Below are 18,178 nucleotides of genomic sequence, written 5' to 3' on the forward strand. Positions count from 1 at the left end.
GCACCTACATTGTCTTGAGTTTCCCTAGTCCATAAAACAACAATGGGAATTGACATACTATTTCAGAATGTGCATTGAGGTTGTAGTTGATGGATATCAATCCCATGTCAGAAGCAGTGCTGATACTGAGTAGATAGGTATGCACTTGACTAAGCACCTTGGAGGACATTAATTGGTGCCTGTACTGTTGTTTTCTTATGCCTCATTGTCGCTGTGAATGAGCCTTAACTCTGCAATGGCGTCGAAGCAGCCCATGTGCACACCTTTGTTTTTGATTGCGTTAGACATAGTATCGGAGACAGTTTGCTGTATATTTCGGCCAGCATGATATTGATCAATGCACCACTCTCAATAATAAAAGTTGTAGGGCAGCCATTCACCTTTAGCATGATCTTGGGGTACTGCCCAAATGAGTTTGGTCGCTTTACGTGGTGGTCTCTCTTTGACTTGTGTTCTTCTTTGCAAGCAGCCAATTCTACATTGGCACGTCGTCGTTCTGCGGTCAACATCACCATAGCACATCCATCTTCTTCACTGTCACTTAGTAATGATGTTGAAGAGCTTTCGAGAAATTAATTTGATGACTATCGACTTTCATCAGCCCCTACTTCCCTCAATTGATGTTGCCTTTTGGCATTGTGGGAGTGGTTAGAATTCCTTTGGAACTTTCTGTACTAATTTTCTCTTCTCGTCATGACACACTTAGTATCTCTTTTGCTTTGCACAACGTTAGAAAATAGTTTTGTTTCCCACAGCCTTTGCATACCTGTCCTATGGCAGAACACGTATCTTTGTGTGGAAATGAGAATCCACATTAGAAACACAATTTCTTTTTCTTCTGAGACATCGTCTTATGGGCCTCAACTTTGTGTTTCTGCTTACTTTTCATGATTAACACTAATTAATTCTGGGCTGTTCAAGCTTCCATATCAGCAGCTTGTTGATCTGCTCAATCCTCAGCTCTCACAGCCATGTTTCTAGACTGTCTCTCTCAGCATGCATCGTCTGAACGAATCGGAGAGGCAAACATCGATGACTCTGAGATGGATGGCTTCTTCGTCATTTAATTCACTTAACTTGCAGTGCTGGATGGGAGTATCGATTCATTCACAAAACTATTCCATTGCATCATCAGCTTGCTGTCTTCCCTGTTTGAAAATGTACCTTTATCAGTTGACATCGACATTGGATTGAACTTGGCTTCCAGCATTTCTTTGATTTGACGATACGATACTTCGTCAGCCTGTGATATTTTCATTTTCACTTCTTTCACTCCATCACCTGCAAGGTATTTAAAGTATTTGATGATCTTTCTGTCATCTACTTCTTCTTGAGCATCTATGAAGTAATCATACAGTTCGGTCCATGCAGTCCATCTGGCGCCAGAATTCTGCTTCTTGGCGGTATCGAAGGGAAGTGGCAATTTCAGGAATGCAGTTGTGCCGTATTTAGCGCTCCTTTGTGCAGCCATTGTAAAATCTCATGATTTCAACTGGGTCAGATTGGATACCACTGGCTACGGTGGACGCACCGGCCTCTGACCAGGCCTGATCCAAGGTCGGATGGCACTTCATTCGATCGCACTGGCAAGTGCCCTTGTACTCTCTGTATCTGGTTGTCACTGCCTTTAGCGTTTCTGCTTTGTGCGGACAATGGCTCTGTGTTATGCTGCGACACAGTATCTCTTCTTTCAGCCTTGCCAGTAGGCTTCTGGTGAGCTTTCTGATTGTGCTCCTCTATAGTGCCTTCACCTTCTTCGAGGGTCTTGTAAGAGCTAGAGTGGAGCTTGGAGTCCACTACTTCTTGGGGCACACATGGCATGCACAAGCAGTTTGCTGGACCTTGGTACACTCTCAGAGAGAGCAGTATTGTTCCTTTGGGGCAAGTATCTGCCACTCGTCACCACACAGCGAGTAACAGTTAACTGAATATACTATATCATAAACTTTATTGACACCCAGATACCTCCCAACAGATTACATAACTTTGTAAGGAGTCCACCAATTACCTCAAGGGTCATACTGCACATGATCACATGACACTACAGCGGCCAGGGGCTTTCACAGACTAGGGCCAAGCTTCATCAGACTGTTGAGCCTTGGAAGTAATTCCTAGGTGGCGGAAATGTTTTATTACGATATCAATATTGGCCTTTCGTGCAGTGGGTTGCTGAGAAACAGTTTTTAGAGGCAGCGTTTTCACAGCAAGAACCATGGGCTTTAAATGTAACAAGAGATGCACGGTTCACTGTTTTTGATGCACAAGGGTTTACACTTGCACTTTTGAACTGTATCGCCATATAAGGAACATTATTTGTTCTTCTGTTATTTCTGGTTTGAATAATTAAAAAAAATTAAAAAAGGGTTACACTTGCACCAAACTGTCTACATCTGTCTCTTACTGATGCTGTGGATGGTGGCTATGTGGAATGCTGCTGCATCTGCCACAATACAGGATCACTGACAGAATCAAACATATGTGTATGCATGTGTAAGCGCAAGAGTGTGTGTGTGCATGTGTTTATGGGTGCCTGCATGCGTGCTTCATTGTTTTTGAGGGATCAGGAATGCTGTGGTACCGAACGAAGGATTGGCAGAAAATGAATCCTGCTCAGTGACATGAGGGACTCAGTGAATGTCGCAATTTCAGCCCATGAAGGTGAAGACGTCTCTACTGTTAACTATAAATAATCCCACAACCACAAGAATGATGGGTTAGGGAGAGTTTCTATTGCCCAGTCGATACTTTTGGAGGAGCCTTGTGTTTGCCTGGACCACTCCATGGCCCAATACATTCTGACTCTGCCTCGAGTGCTGGCAATGGGTTCTAATAGTCGGTCCATGGTCTTCAATGTCACCAACTGTGCGAAATGTGAGAAAAAGATCTCTAGCAGGGCTGGGGGGTAGGAACAAATGTAGGGCAAACTTGATCCTTCCTCCTCTGGCACTAATACAGAATTGGTGCTATTTTGTAATCAGTAGAAGACCTTTTGAAGGGCTTAGAGAGGGATCTGCATGTGCTAAACCCAAATCAAAGAGCACTGAACACACCAGTAGCCTGATTTATGACAGATATCCAGTCCGCCTTATTAGAAGTATCGGACAGGATATCCGTCATGTTTGTGATGGAGTAACCATCCACCCTAAATGAGGCTATAAAGGTGGTTATTCTGGAAGATGTTTATGTTAATATGTTACATTACGATAGATTATTATTTTGAAGGAGCTATTTTGAATCATAAATATTCTGGCTTGCCAACTCTCTTAGCTACCTCATAGTCAGAAATAATTGTGCTGGGGAGAATTCACAAAATTGTATAATGTGATTTTGATTATGCTCATCGATACATCTGGATCAATACCCTCAGAGTGGAGCAGTTTCTGTCAGGGTGTTTCTCTGTGGAGTGTTTGCTTGTTAGGGGTGGGGACGCCCAGGTGGACTGGTGTCAGGTTTGAGTGGAAAGAGTCTGCTCTGAGAAGCATTTCAGCTGAGGGAACCTTTGCAAAGAGGGAAGAGCTGGGCTTCGCGTGGACTTCAGTGCTGTCAGAGAGAATATAGCTAACTCAGTGGTGCCATGCACAACAGGAAGGGTGAGCACTGTTGCACGGGACAGAGTGAAGATGGAGGGGAAATAGCTTGTTTGTTAAATCTATTTTAAACTCCTCCTTGCATAAACACTTAGGGGTCTATTAGTATGGCGGGCGGATCGCCACCACCCAAATGGCGGTGGAGATCCGCCCGCCATACAACACCGCCCGCATGCCAATTACCTCCCACCATATCTGTATGGCTGGAGGTACGGCAGCGGACGGGAAGACAGTCCGCCGCTTTTCCGCACGGTCGACGAGTCGACCGGGCGGAAAAGGGTTGAATATGGTGGCGGTGTCTGCTAGACACCGCCATCCATATTAAAATGCAGGCGGGAATCAGCTTTTCAGAAAGGCATGCAGATTTCTCAGTTGGGGGCCCATTGCAGGCCCCCATAATGTTGGTGGGGTGGGGGGTGCATATGGGGGTACCTATGGTACCCCCCTGCATTTGCATGCACAACGTGGCAGGTATCGTGCGTTGCCTGCCACGTTGTGCATGCAAATGCACAAGTGCCTTTTTTGGATTGCGGCGGGTGCTGCTGACAGCACCGCCTGCTGCAATGCAAAAAAATGCGGAATGTGCCCGCCAGTGTGGCATACGCATCCAAATTGCACATCCAGGACCGCCGCAAACATATTGGGCGGTCCCATTTCCCAGGACAATGGCTGGCATACAAAGTCCGCCCGCCATGCTAATAGATCTGGTAGACTGGAAAAACAAATATTGAACAAAGTGTACCATCATTTTTGAGGATACTTTTCTTATTTTTTAAGCTGTTTTGTGTTTTGATTCTGTTTGCTTAATATTGTTTCTATAAAGAAAAGGAGATAAGAAACACACAATCAAAACCCTACTTGACAAACTAATGACAATTTCAATTGCTTTCACAGCACTTTAAACAGCTGGTGGTGGCACTCTAAACCATACTGCATAGCAGTGGCCAAGCTCTTCCACCGCTCCCTGGCTGGTCGATTTGCCAAAAACGAGTCAGTCAGCCATAGGTATCGGACGGCTTGTCGCTCTCTGACAACTATTGCAGCTTCTCGGACGGACAGCCTATCAGGAATATTGCTACTAGTTATTTTCCCTTCCTCTTACCTGCCTGCATGGGTTCTCAAGCATAAGCAGCCAATGTGTCCTGCATAGGTTCAGTGCTTTCTGCTCAATGCAGTATTGGCTGCATCTGCAGATGGTCTCCCACCCTTCCCGAACTGTTCCACCACATCATCACCATCCCCACAACAGCACCTCTGTCATCAACCCCAGCAGTCGCGGCTCCCCCCAAATCTGCCCCCGATGCCTCTTCTCGTTCTGCTTGAACAGGTTCATAAGATCTGCACATGGTTCATGTTCAAGACAGGACAGCAGCAGCGCATCAGCTCCACTCTCTCCAAGATCTCTGCGCTCCCTGGAGATGCGCATCACAACACCCATCTCCGCCTGGCATTCCATCAACAAACACGAGAAACCCCGCAGAAAACACAGATCAGAACAAAGGGCCTCGCCGAAGAGCAGCACAACGTGTGATTCCTTTACAAAAATAAAGATCGAAAACAAAAGTCTTTCTCCCAACTCTTTGAAAGCCGCATCCAATTTCGAACCATCTCTGCCTCATTGTCTGATAGCCAATCCAAAGCCACCCGGGAAGAATGCAGCAGCTGGATTACTTATAGGCATCCGTGTCCCATTCCTGTGCTCTCAACTCCACCCAAACCTTGCAGCAGTAAAACACTTGTGTTAATCTCTATGTTCCCAGATCACAGCGTCAAGAGGCTTGGCGAGCCAGATTAAACTCGGCTTTACAACTTCCACCGAATCTGGTGGTTGAGCCCATTGGGATTTGCAAGGTTTGCTCATACCTAGCTTAAATGAAATGAATAAAGGCGGGGCTAAGTCACCTGAAAAGTCCAGTTGGTAGTTCTGCTTGCCAATTGCATATGTAATCGATCCCTGAGGTGCCTTCTGATACTCAGATTCAAGATAATTGCTGGACGCTGGCCCCTGTGTTTAAAAATAAAACAATGTTTATTCATGCATGCATTTCAGCAACATTTCAGAAGTATTTCCGTTCATTGCCCATGTTTATGAGGACAGCGTTTAGCACTTGAAACATCATTTTAGCACACCTTTTAGCACTTGAAACATAATTCAAATATACAAATGTATGCCATGTCCTTACTTCAAATGAATATAACGGGAAACAGCGGCGCCTAGTAGAATGCAAACATACTGGTGAACACTAGGTCACTACACAGTAAATAGTCCACCCTCCGCCCACACCTAGATTCAAGCTCTGGTGGTGTATTTGTCTTTGACTATTGTTGAACTTGGCCCTTTCTACAGGGTCATCCCCAAACATTTTGCCTTCGCCCTCCTCGTTTCCATTGGCTTTTAGGACTCTACGCAGGTCTCTATACACTGTACCACTGCTAAAGTGCTTGTCCTCTCTCCTTTAAACATGGTAAAATGGGCTTACACCTAATTGGCACATTTCATTTACTTGTATGTTCCTAGTAAAGTGGTACTACATGTACCACGTCCCTTTAAATTAAATGCTACCAGTGGGCCTGCTACACTGATTGTGCCACACACTTACGTAGCATTTTAAACATGTCTCAGGCCTGCCATTGCAGCCTGTGAGTGCACTTTTACACTGACATTTCAACCTGGCAAAATAAACCTTTTGGCCGGTCCAACCCTGCCTTTTGAATACATACTAGTCACCCAAGGGTAAGCTCTAAACATCTCAGTGGGCAGGGTGCAGTGTAATTCAAATGTTGGACATGTACTTTTAAGTCTTACATGTCGTGGTAGTGAAAAACCCTTAAAATCGGTTTTCACTACTGCAAGCAGACAAGAAACTTAGGCCCTCTTCCACGCTCTGCACTTGGGCCAGGTGCCAGCTGAAATCGCAGCCCAGTTGTACTCAGTGTAGGAGGGGCTGAGCAAGCAGCACCTGGGCGCTAATAGTGACAAGCATTGGCATAGCCAATAGGTCTCGCCTTACAAGTACTTAGCTATGCTGCACATTATCCTGGGTGCTACAACATCTACTGTTACTTCACGTGCCACTGATGAACAACCACACACACCCAAGGATGGGCTTCCATGCTATTTAATGAAAATATTATAAAGTCTCTTCAAAATTTTACAAAGTGTATTTAGTAATTATATAAACTGTTTTCTTTATACAACCTTATAAATCTGGAAATGCTTTTATCGCGATAATGAAGAAGGAATATGCTACTTACCAGTATGCATCTGTTCTTGGCATGTAGAGCTGCAGAGTTGTACACTTAGCATAGATCGCCATCTGGTGTTGGGCCCGGATGTTTGCAGTTTGTTTTTCTTCTTGGACAGTCTTTGGAAGTCACGAGTTTGGTGACTCCTCCTTCGGTCCGTACTGCGCATGGGCTTCGGCTCCATCCTCAGATTGTTTTTCGCCAACAGGGAAATGATGGAGCGTAGTAATAACAGTGAGAAACCCATGTGTTGTATCTAAATAAGATGTACTGGAACGGATACAGGTAGCCGGGGAGGCGGGTGGGCGTGTACAACTCTGCAGCTCTACATGCCAAGAACAGATGCATACTGGTAAGTAGCATATTCCGTTCGAGGCATATGAGCTGCAGATTGTACACTTAGCATAGATTATATAGCAGTACCCAACCCTAGCGGCGACCACCGGTATCCGTTGCAGCTGTTTGAAAAAGTGTCTTTAGTACAGCCTGGCCCACCCTAGCTTGCTGCTTGGAATGCACATCTACACAGTAGTGTTTTGTGAAGGTGTGCGGTGTAGACCATGTGGCTGCCTTGCAGATGTCATCTAAGGGTATATTCCCTAGAAAAGCCATAGAAGCCCCTAACTTTCTTGTAGAGTGGGCTTTAGGGGGAACAGATAATGTTCTCTTTGCCTTTTGATAGCAAATTTGTATGCATTTTACAATCCACCTAGCTATCCCTGATTTTGAAATGGGGTTGCCTTTATGTGGTGGAGAGAAGGAAACGAACAATTGTTTAGTCTTCCTGAAGGGTTGCGTTCTTTGTATGTAGTATAGTAACGCCCTTTTTACATCAAGCGTGTGTAAGGCCCTTTCTGCAACAGATTGGGGTTGCGAAAAGAAGACAGGTAATTCCACTGATTGATTGAGGTGGAAGGGGGAAATGACTTTGGGCAGAAACTTCGGATTTGTGCGAAGTATGACCTTGCTGTGATGCATTTGTATGTAGGGTTCCTGTATGGTGAACGCTTGTATTTCACCAACCCTTCTAAGGGAAGTGATAGCTACAAGGAAAGCTGTTTTCCAGGTGAGAAACTGTAGCTCACATTTGTGCATTGGTTCGAAGGGCGGACCCATTAGACGTGTAAGAACCAAATTTAGATTCCATACAGGGGAAGGTGGTGCCCTGGGAGGAATTACTCGTTTAAGGCCTTCCATGAAGGCTTTAATAGCGGGCACTCTGAAGAGTGATAAATGCTGCCTGTTTTGTAGATAGGCAGCGATCGCTGCTAGGTGTAGGCGTATGGATGAATATGCCAGGTTACACCTGTGAAGATGGAGCAGATAGCATATTATGTGCTGTATGGATGCATCTAGAGGGTTGATTGTATTGTTACGGCAGTAAATTACAAATCTTTTCCACTTTGCGGCATAGCATGCTCTAGTGGTAGGACGTCTGGCTTCCATGATGATGTTCATGCAATCAGGGGGAAGGTTAAGGTATCCGAATTCTAGGATTTCAGGAGCCAGATCGCCAGGTTGAGCTGAGCTGGGTCCGGGTGCCTGATTTCTCCATGGTTCTGGGTTAGGAGGCATGGGGATAGATGCAATTTTTGATGTGGTACCACTGACAGTTGTAGTAGCGTGGTGTACCACGGCTGCCTGGCCCACGTCGGAGCTACCAGAATGAGTGTGAGGGAGTGCTGTTGTAGCTTCCTGACCACTAATGGAATTAGTGGGAGAGGTGGAAAGGCGTATGCAAATCTGCCTGACCAGTTCATCCATATCGCATTGCCCTTGGACAATGGGTGTGGGTATCTGGCGGCGAAGCTTGGGCATTTTTTGTTTTCGTGGGTGGCGAAGAGGTCTATCTGAGGATGCCCCCACTGTTGGAAGAATGGGTGAAGAACTTGTGGATGCAGTTCCCATTCGTGTAGTTGTTGTGTTTGTCTGCTGAGCAGATCTGCCATGGTGTTTTGTACGCCTGGAACGTGCTGTGCCAGGAGAAAGATGTTTTGGGGAATTGCCCATCTCCATATGCTCTGGGCTAAGCGGGAGAGCTGGGGAGAGTGTGTCCCCCCCTGTTTTTGTATATAATACATCGCAGTCATATTGTCTGTGCGAATGAGGACTGCTTTGCCCGAAATCTGTTTTTGGAAAGATTTTAGGGCTAGAAAGATCGCCAAGAGCTCCAGGTGGTTGATGTGGAGCGATTTTTGCTGTGGCGTCCATAGACCTTGCATGGTGAGGTGTAGGAGGTGCGCTCCCCAGCCGGAGAGCGATGCGTCCGCTGTTAGAATCACCTGAGGAACCGGGTCCAGGAACGGCCGCCCTTTAGAAAGGTTTGTGGTGTTCCACCACTGCAGAGAGTGATGTGTGCGGCCGTCCACCAACACCAGATCCGTCAGCTGACCCTGGGCCTGGTTCCACTGTTGTGCTAGGCACTCTTGAAGTGGACGCATGTGGAGTCTTGCATGGGGCACTATGAAGATGCAAGACGCCATCATTCCTATGAGCTTCATAAACACTCTTGCTGGAAGAGAGTGTTGAGGAAGGAATGTTTTGCGTAAGGCTTGAATGCTTGTGATTCTGGCTGAGTTTGGATAGGCAATACCCTTGGAGGTGTCTATAGTGGCCCCGAGATATTGCTTTGTGTGAGATGGTATGAGGTGGGACTTTTGGTAGTTCACCGTGAAGCCTAGCTGGTGGAGCAGTTGGATGGTGCTGTTTGTATGCTGCACACATTGGTCGTAGGACGCGGCTTTTATCAGCCAGTCGTCCAGGTAAGGGAAGACGTGAATGTGTTGACGTCTGAGGTGTGCTGCTACTACTGCTAGGCATTTGGTAAACACCCGCGGTGCGGTGGTGACCCCGAAGGGGAGAACCGTGAATTGGTAATGTTGCCCGTCCACCACGAACCTGAGGTATTTCCTGTGAGAGGGGTGTATTGGAATGTGAAAGTATGCGTCTTTCAGATCCAAGGTTGTGAGAAAGTCTCCCTGGCAGAGGAGTGGGAGGACTTGCTGTAGGGTGACCATGTGAAAATGGTCTGAGTGTATGTAGGCATTTAGAGGCCGGAGGTCGAGAATGGGTCTGAGGGTCCCGTCTTTCTTTGGTATTAAGAAATATAGGGAGTAGACCCCTAGATTTTGTTGATTGACGGGGACCTGCTCTATAGCGTGTTTTTGGAGGAGTGAGAGTACCTCTTGTTTGAGCAGTGTGGAATGTTCTTGAGACATTGGACGGTGCCTTGGTGGGATATTGGGTGGGGTAGATGTTAGTTCGAGACAGTACCCTGACCGAATGACTTGGGTTACCCATTTGTCCGATGTTATGGACTCCCATACGTGGATAAAGTTTTGTAGTCTGCCCCCGACCGGAGTGGAATGGTCTGGGGGGAGCGGAGGGGAGTCATTGTGCGGGGGGGGTGGCAGAACGGGTGTTGTTGGTTTTGCCCCTGCCCTTATTGTTGTTACCCCTGTAACCACCTCTCTGATTGCCCTTTGAAAAGGTATTTTGAGGAAGGGACTTGTAGGAGGTAGAGGCGTTATCGGTGGAGGAGCCTCTGCCTGTGCCACGAAAGGACGAGCGTCGAAAGGAACGTTTGGAGGCTTGTGTTTGGAGTGCCCCCATAGACTTTGCTGTGTCTGTGTCTTTCTTCATCTTTTCGAGCGCTTCGTCTACCTTTGGCCCAAAGAGTGTTTCCTGGTCAAAGGGGTGATTGAGTATGGATGCCTGGACTTCAGGCTTGAAACCTGAGATCCTGAGCCAGGCGTGGCGACGAAGCAGGACACTGGTATTTATGGCCCTAGAAGCAGTGTCGGCTGCATCGAGGGCACACTTAATGGAGGTGTTTGTAATTAGTTTACCCTCCTGTATCAGGTCATGAGCCTTGTGCTTGTATTTTTCTGGAAGGTGCTGCATAAGAGCCTCTAGTTCGTCATAGTGTGCTCTATCATATCGCGCAAGCAGTGCTTGTGTGTTTGCAATGCGCCACATGTTTGCAGCTTGGGAGGCGGTGCGTTTACCAGACGCGTCCAGAAGTTTAGATTCTTTGTCTGGCGGTGGGGCATCTCCTGAGGATTGGGAGTTAGCCCGCTTTCTAGCTGTGGAGACAACTAGGGAATCTAGGGGAGCAGGGCCCTTGATGTAAGCAGGGTCTGTGGGTGCCGCCTTATACTTCTTCTCTATTCTAGGGTTCAGTACTCTGGCTCTGACAGGGTCTTTGAACACCTCTGTAGCGTGCTTGGTGACACCCTTAAGCATGGGTAAAATGGAAGTGGATTTGTCTTGTATATCAAATGTATCCAGTAGGAAGTCTTCTTCTACTGGTTCACTGTGCATGTCCACCCCATGGTAGTGTGCTGCTCTCTGCACTAAATGGTGAAACCCTAAGGAGTCCTCTGGAGGAGACGGTCTTGATGGGTATAAGTCGTCCTGAGGTACATTGGGTATATCAGGGTTATTGTAATCCTCCCATGGATCTGGGGTCCCTGGTGGAGTGGGATCCATTGGGGCGTCCGCCGGGTAATTGTCCGGATCCCCATCATCCGGATCTGGGGATGGGGTCGGATCGTAGTGAGGTACAGGTGGCGGAGACCTGTGAGGTGGAGGTGGTGGAGGAGGTGGAGGGGGTAGGGGAGGCGGTAGTGGGGAGGGCACTCTGAGGGGAGAAGTAGCAGAGTCCTTCCTTTTGGGTGGAGGAGGAGGAGCCGGAGCATCAAGGCGTCTTTTCTTGGTAGTTAAAGTCAAAAGCCCAGTCTTTGGATCTTTGGACAAAGTCTTTTGTAAAGGGTCTGGTGTAAACAGAGCCAATGGTGTCGAGTCGTCTGTCGGCACCGGTGATTTCGGAACCGGGGGTTTCGATGGTCTGTGTGCGCCATGCTTTTTTGAGGTCTCCGGGTGTTTCGGCGTCGAATGATGTTTCGGCGCCGGAGCATCGGTGCCGACAGATTTGTGTTTGTGTTTGGTCGGCACCGAGAGTCCAGGCTTCGGCACCGGTGGTTTCGGAGTCGAGCTGGATTTTGCAGTCTTCGGTGCCGGATGCTGTTTTTCGGCACCGGGTGTCGGCTGGCTCGATCCCGAGCTGCCTTGAGACTTTGGGAGCTTCGACACCGGGCCCGAAGGTGGGGTGATCGAAGTTTTGGTTTTGGTTTTGCCCAGGCCGGCAGGCGAGGGAGTAACCTGAGTCTCTTTGGTTTTCGGCGTGGGGGTAGGAGGGGGAATATTACTCACGGCCCGCTGCGCTGGTGTAATGTCCTCCACGTCGGAGTCGTCGGCCTCGGAAGCGCTGACGACGTCTTCCTCCTGCTCGGTGTGTGTTTGCCCCGAAGCTTCGGCGTCGTCTCCGAAGATGTCCGGTGGAGCTGCAGAGGATGAGTGCGCCATGGTGCGTCGAGCTCTTCGATCTCGGATGGTCTTCTTCGATCGAAAAGACTTGCAGGCGGGGCAGTCTCTGGCCTCGTGTTCCGGAGAGAGGCAAAGGTTACACACCTGATGGAGGTCGGTGTGGGGAAATTTAGACCCACATTTTGGGCACTTTTTGAACGGAGTCCTTTCCATCGGCCGGGACCGGAGTCGCGGAGGGCCCGAAGGCCGGTGTCGATGTACGGGATGGAGAAAGTGCCGCTTCGAGAGATGAAGATTGTTAGACCTGGCATCATTGGCATGAGTCTCTCCTCCATTTTTTTTCTGTTTGCCTCCTCTGTTTACGATGTTTTTGCTGGATTATTGCTTTGGGCACTGTGCCACTGCTGATCAGTGCCACAGTGCAAGTGCTCCCTATGCTAAATTGTTACGTTGATTGGTGTTACCATGATTGGCTTGGTTGACTTACTGTTCAGACCCTAGTCTAGGGCACTGTGCGTGCCAAGGGCGTGTAAGTTAACTGCTGCTGGTGGGCTTGCAGCACTGGTTGTGCCACCCACAGAAGCAGCGTGCAAAATGTGTCTCAGGCCTGCCACCGCGGCGCCTGCGTGCAGTCCCTGACTGCCATGTCGACTTGGTAAGGAAACCTACTTACCAGTCTCTAAACCTTCCCTTTGCCACATTTCAGACACCTCTATGGTAGGCCCTAGGGCAGGGTGCATTGTTGGTAAAAGGTAGGTCATGCCCTGATGTGTGTGGCATGACCTAATAGTGAATTACAGCCATTTTCGTTTTTCACTATTGAAGGGCTACCTGCCTCCAATAGGCCAGACTGGGCAGACTGATTATTAACTCCATTATAATCTATCTGACTCAGGGAGCATGGTAGCAAGTCGAGTTTAGTATCCCTGAACTCAGAATTTAATAACACACCCTTTAGGATGGATGGTTTTTAAATTCTATGTTTGAAAATAGCACTTTTAGAAAGTGGCTATTTTCTTGTCCAACTATCTACCGGTCTCTGCTGGTTTGGTGTGTGTGTCAGGGGCTGGGTGGCTCCAGAGGTCTGAGTGAGTCAGTGTGGGGTGAATGGGGCGTTTACACGTAGAGTGAGGGAAGAGTAGCCTGCCCTGCCTGACACAATACTGGCCCCGCCTCCTGCTGGGCGACTGATAGCCCTGCTCCTACCAGTGACAATACTGGCTCCGCCTCCTGCTGGGCGGCTGAGGACTCTGCCCTGCCCAGTGAATAGGCCAGGTGCCTCTGCCTGGCAACACCCACAACAAACCTGAGATGGTGGGAATCGCCCTGCTTGGACAAAGGGAACAAAGGGAAAAAGGGGTATAAGAGAAGGACCCCTGAACCAAGAACTCAGATCACTTCTGACAAGGAAACCTGTACCAAGGACAAGAAGCCTGCTGATCTAAGGACTTGCCTCCCCTTTCTGCCAGAGTGCTGTTTTGCTGTGGAGGAACCTGAAAGCTGCTTCTTTATTTTTGCCAAGGAACAAGGAGAGAGGAACTTGGTGTGTACTCTCTGAACACTTGCTAGGAAATCTCCAAGGACTGGAAGAGTGCCAGTCTCCTGCTGAAGTCACAGGGCCAAAGGACTTCACCATTTGCTGAATTGCTGGAAAGTGTTGTTTCCAGTACACAAGGGAAAATCTGCAGTCTCGACGCCGCCGACGCCGCCGAATCCAGCTCGACATCGTGAGTAACGGCTCCAGTGTCCCGAGCCTTCGACGCCGGCCGCCGGGCCCGATCGACGCCAGCAGCAACACCAGTGAGCAGTGGGTATCGGCCCCGGCTCCAAGTGACCCCGTCTCGACGCCGGTATCAACGCCAGTGAGGAGTGAGTATCGGCTCTACCTCCAAGCGACCCCGTCCCGACGCCGCTGCTGATCGCATCGACTCGACGCCCTTCTCGACGCCGTGAGCGCTGCTCCGGCCCGACATCCCTCGACGCCGCTGCGGATTGACCCGACTCCGAGGCACGATCGACGCCGACCTCGACGCCGACATCTCGACGTCGTGGATCATCGTTTTCTTCGTTTCTCAAGGTACTGTACTTGTGGGGTCTGTTGCAACTCCAGGCTCGACGTAGCGCTCCTCGCGGTCAACGCCGAACCTTGGGAATCTTGTAGACTCGACGTCGTGTGACTCCTGTGGGGGTTACATTGTTGCCAAAGAACTGTGCTCAGAAGAATACTTTGCTAAAGAACTATTTGCCGAGAAGAAACCTTACTTGAACTATTATTTTTCCTTCCAAAGAGTATTTATTAAGACTGTGGTATATTTTTGTCGTTATTTGGTCTTGTGCTAAGCCTTATATAAAAATACTATTTTTATAATAACTTCTGTGTCGTGTCCATCTGTAGTGTATTCACTTTATTACTGTATGTGGTCATAAATGCTTAACACACTGCCTCTGAGATAAGCCTGTCTGCTCTGCCAAGCTACCAAGGGGGTAGCAGGGGTTATCTGAGTGTGTGATCCCCTTTCCCTGACTAGAGTTGGTTGGTCCCTATTTGTCAGAAGTGTATACCTCTGCCAACTAGAGACCGCCGGTTCTAACATTGGTGGTCAGCGGTGAGGATTTGAACTTTGCATTTATGACTCATGTGCAGTGATTAGTGTACGCTACATAGTGAAAGCAGACCATAACGCAGCCACAGTCCGTTTGGTAGGATATCCTATTTTTGTTCTCCGCTTTCCTGGAGCTTATTTTCTTAAACACTGCCAGTTTTGACCATGGAGAATGCCGGAGCTGCTACACCTGTGGAGAATGTTGTGGGGGAATTTGATAAGGAGAAGATAGATTCCTACACGCTAAAAGATCTAAAAGGATTTTGCAAGCAGTTTAAAGTTCCTACCACAGGTGTCTCAAAGAAAGAGGGCTTCCTCAAAGCGCTGAAGGCCTGGTTAGAGGCCAGAAATCCCTCTGATCCGGTGGTGGTACCGGAAGAGGAAGAAGAAGAGGAAGAGGAAGAGCCCACAGGTGGGCCAGTGTCATCTCCAGGCAGTAGTGCGTCCTCTAGGAGCCTTTCCCCCGAAGAATTAGAAGACAGGGAGAAGGAGAGGGGGTACAAGTTAGAAATGGCAAAACTTAAATTAGGAGGGCAGTTGGAATTAGAGAATGCAAGAAGCAAGAGAGAAGCTGAAATGGAGAGCAAAAGATTAGATTTTGAGAGAGAGAAATTAGCGTTTGAACGTGAGAAGATGGTGAGGGAGATGGAGCTTAAAACTAAGAGTTTAGAGTTGAATCCCTCTGGTGGCAGCACTCCATCTGTGCCTGCAGAAAGTAGGTTTTATTTTCCTAAAGATGTGATCAAGGATTACAGTAAGAATGAAGATATTAGCCAATGGTTTAAAGCATATGAGTTAGCATTGTTGGCCCACCGGGTCCCTGAGAAGGATTGGGGAACGGGGTTGTGGAGCCGCTTTACAAACGAGGGGAGAGATACCTTGTTGAGCCTTCCTGCTGAGGATAGGATGTCTTATACTCATATGAAAGATGCTTTAATGCTGAGATATGGCTTAACTCCAGAAAAGTACAGACAAACCTTTAGAGAATGTAAGAAGTTGCCTGGTACTACGTGGGTTGAATATGTGTCTTTTTTCTGCAGAACCATGGATGGTTGGATAAAGGGTAGCAAGGTTGATAGTTATGATGCTCTTTATGATTTGTTTGCTTGGGAGCACTTGTCTAATAACTGTTTTCCAGAGCTACGCCAGCACCTTGTTGATAGCAAGCTATCTAACCCTAGAAAACTTGCTGAGGAGGCGGACCGCTGGGTCAGTACCAGGGTCCACAAGGGTCCAGTGGGAGACTCAGCCAAAGGTGGGCAGGGTCCCCAGCAGAAGAGTGGGGGGGACAGGGGTAAACAGAGGGAGTTTCAGAAAGGGCCCCAAAGTAGTCCCCAAGGGAACCAAGGGAAGGGTTCCCAGCCTCCCCCTGTAAAGAAGCCAGAGGCCCCGACAGGTAAACCTGTTCACAGGGGCCCCATGACCTGCTATGCCTGTAAGCAGGTGGGACACCGTTATTATGATCCCCAGTGTCCCATGAAGGATTCGAATGCACCGCCGCGTGCACCCCCTCGTCAGGTAGCGAGTGTAGCCCTGGGAGGGGAGGAGATGGGTGCCCCCGGTGGGTGGGGTCCCGCAGAAATGTCCCTGGTCTCTTTAGGAGACGTGGAAATGGTCCCTCCAACCCCTCTGCCTAGTAACACTAAGAAATATAGGCAGTGGGTGACCATTAATGGCCATAGGGTGGAAGCTCTCAGAGACACCGGAGCGAGTGTGACAGCTGTCAAGTGTCACTTGGTGTCCAGAGAGCAGGTGGTCCCTCATGCATTCTACCCCGTTGTAGCTGCTGACAACTCACAGAGTAAGTGTGAGGTAGCTCAAGTTCCTTTTGAGTGGGGGGGGGTCTCAGGTACTCTTCAGGTTGCTGTGAGGCCCGCCATGCCTGTTGATTGTCTCTTGGGCAATGATTTGGAGGACTCCCCTTGGGCTAAGGTGGAGAGAAAAGCGCATCTGGAAATGTTGGGTCTGCCTGAGTGGGTGTGTGCGACCACCCGGTCCATGTCAGTCAGTAAGGGTGTTGATGGGGGCCCGGAGCCTGAAAGTATGGCCCAGGTCCCAACCGTGAAGAGAAGAGGCAGGGGGCGCGGGAAACCGTCCCCCATCGTTCCCGCGGTCCAGGAGGGAGCAGACCCTGAGGGGGATGCCCTGGAACCGACAGGAGAACAAGTGGCCGAACTGGGAGACCTGCCCGAGCTGACCCATTGGCAGCAGGATGGTGGTCCCTCCAGGGAGGAATTTTGTGCTGAACAGAAAGTGTGCCCTTCTCTTGTGGGTATGAGGCAGCAGGCCTCAGCCCAAACGACAGGTGACCAGTCAGGATCACATTGGGTCTACTGGGAGAACGACCTCCTGTATAGCGAGCCTAAGGCTGCTGAACCTGGGTCAGCCCGTGTGCTGGTGGTACCCCAGCGCTTCAGAGCCTTCCTACTGGGGTTGGCTCATGACGTTCCGTTAGCTGGACATCTGGGGCAGGACAAGACCTATGACAGGCTTGTCACCCATTTTTATTGGCCCCAGATGAGAAGGGATTCAGATATCCATTGTAGGACATGTCAAACTTGCCAGGCAAGTGGGAAAAGTGGGCGGAAGCAGAAGGCTCCCCTCCAACCTTTTCCCGTCGTCAGTACCCCCTTTGAGCGAGTGGGAATTGACATTGTGGGGCCACTGGACCCCAAGACAGCCATGGGCAACAGGTTTATCCTGGTCTTGGTGGACCATGCCACCCGGTACCCGGAAGCCATCCCTCTCCGAACAGTGACGGCCCCCGTGGTGGGACGGGCACTGATGGGTGTTTTCTCCCGCATGGGGTTCCCCAGAGAGGTGGTGTCAGACCGGGGCACCAACTTCATTTCGAATTATATGAAGTCCCTGTGGAAGGAGTGTGGGGTAACCTACAAGTTTACCACTCCTTACCACCCTCAAGGTAATGGGCTGGTTGAGAGATTCAACCGGACCCTAAAAGGCATGATCATGGGTCTTGAAGAACCGATGAGGCGTAAATGGGACGTCCTCTTGCCATGCCTGCTGTTTGCTTACCGTGAGGTGCCACAGAAGTCTCTAGGGTTCAGCCCCTTTGAGCTTTTGTATGGTCACCCGGTAAGAGGACCTTTGAGTCTGGTCAAAGAAGGCTGGGAGCAATCTCCCAGGAAACCTCCCCAGGATGTATATAGTTACATGCTGGCCTTTAGGAGCCAGACTCGGCGCTTCAGAGATCTTGCTCAGGCAAATCTGGAGGCCAGCCAGGAAGAGATGAAGCGGTGGTACGATCAGAATGCCACTCTGGTTGAGCTTCAACCTGGTCAGAAAGTTTGGGTCATGGCCCCTGTGGAACCTTGTGCGCTCAAGGACAGGTGGACTGGACCATTTGAGGTTGTGGAGAAGAAGAGCGATGTCACCTACTTGGTGGACTTGAAA

The 18,178-nt window shown here is 49.1% G+C and overlaps 1 protein-coding gene across 1 annotated transcript in view; it reads right to left on the reverse strand.

The window, feature by feature from the left end:
• Window positions 1–18,178, reverse strand: part of LOC146770466 (uncharacterized) — a 189,147-nt gene that overhangs the window by 36,627 nt on the left and 134,342 nt on the right. The window contains exon 8 of the mRNA XM_085640443.1: window positions 5,490–5,592. Coding sequence (XP_085496569.1) covers window positions 5,490–5,592 — 103 coding nt within the window. The remainder of the gene's footprint in view (window positions 1–5,489; window positions 5,593–18,178) is intronic.

Source organism: Triturus cristatus, unplaced genomic scaffold (genome assembly GCF_964204655.1).
Source record: "Triturus cristatus unplaced genomic scaffold, aTriCri1.1 SCAFFOLD_205, whole genome shotgun sequence".
NCBI classification, from domain to species: Eukaryota; Metazoa; Chordata; class Amphibia; order Caudata; family Salamandridae; genus Triturus; species Triturus cristatus.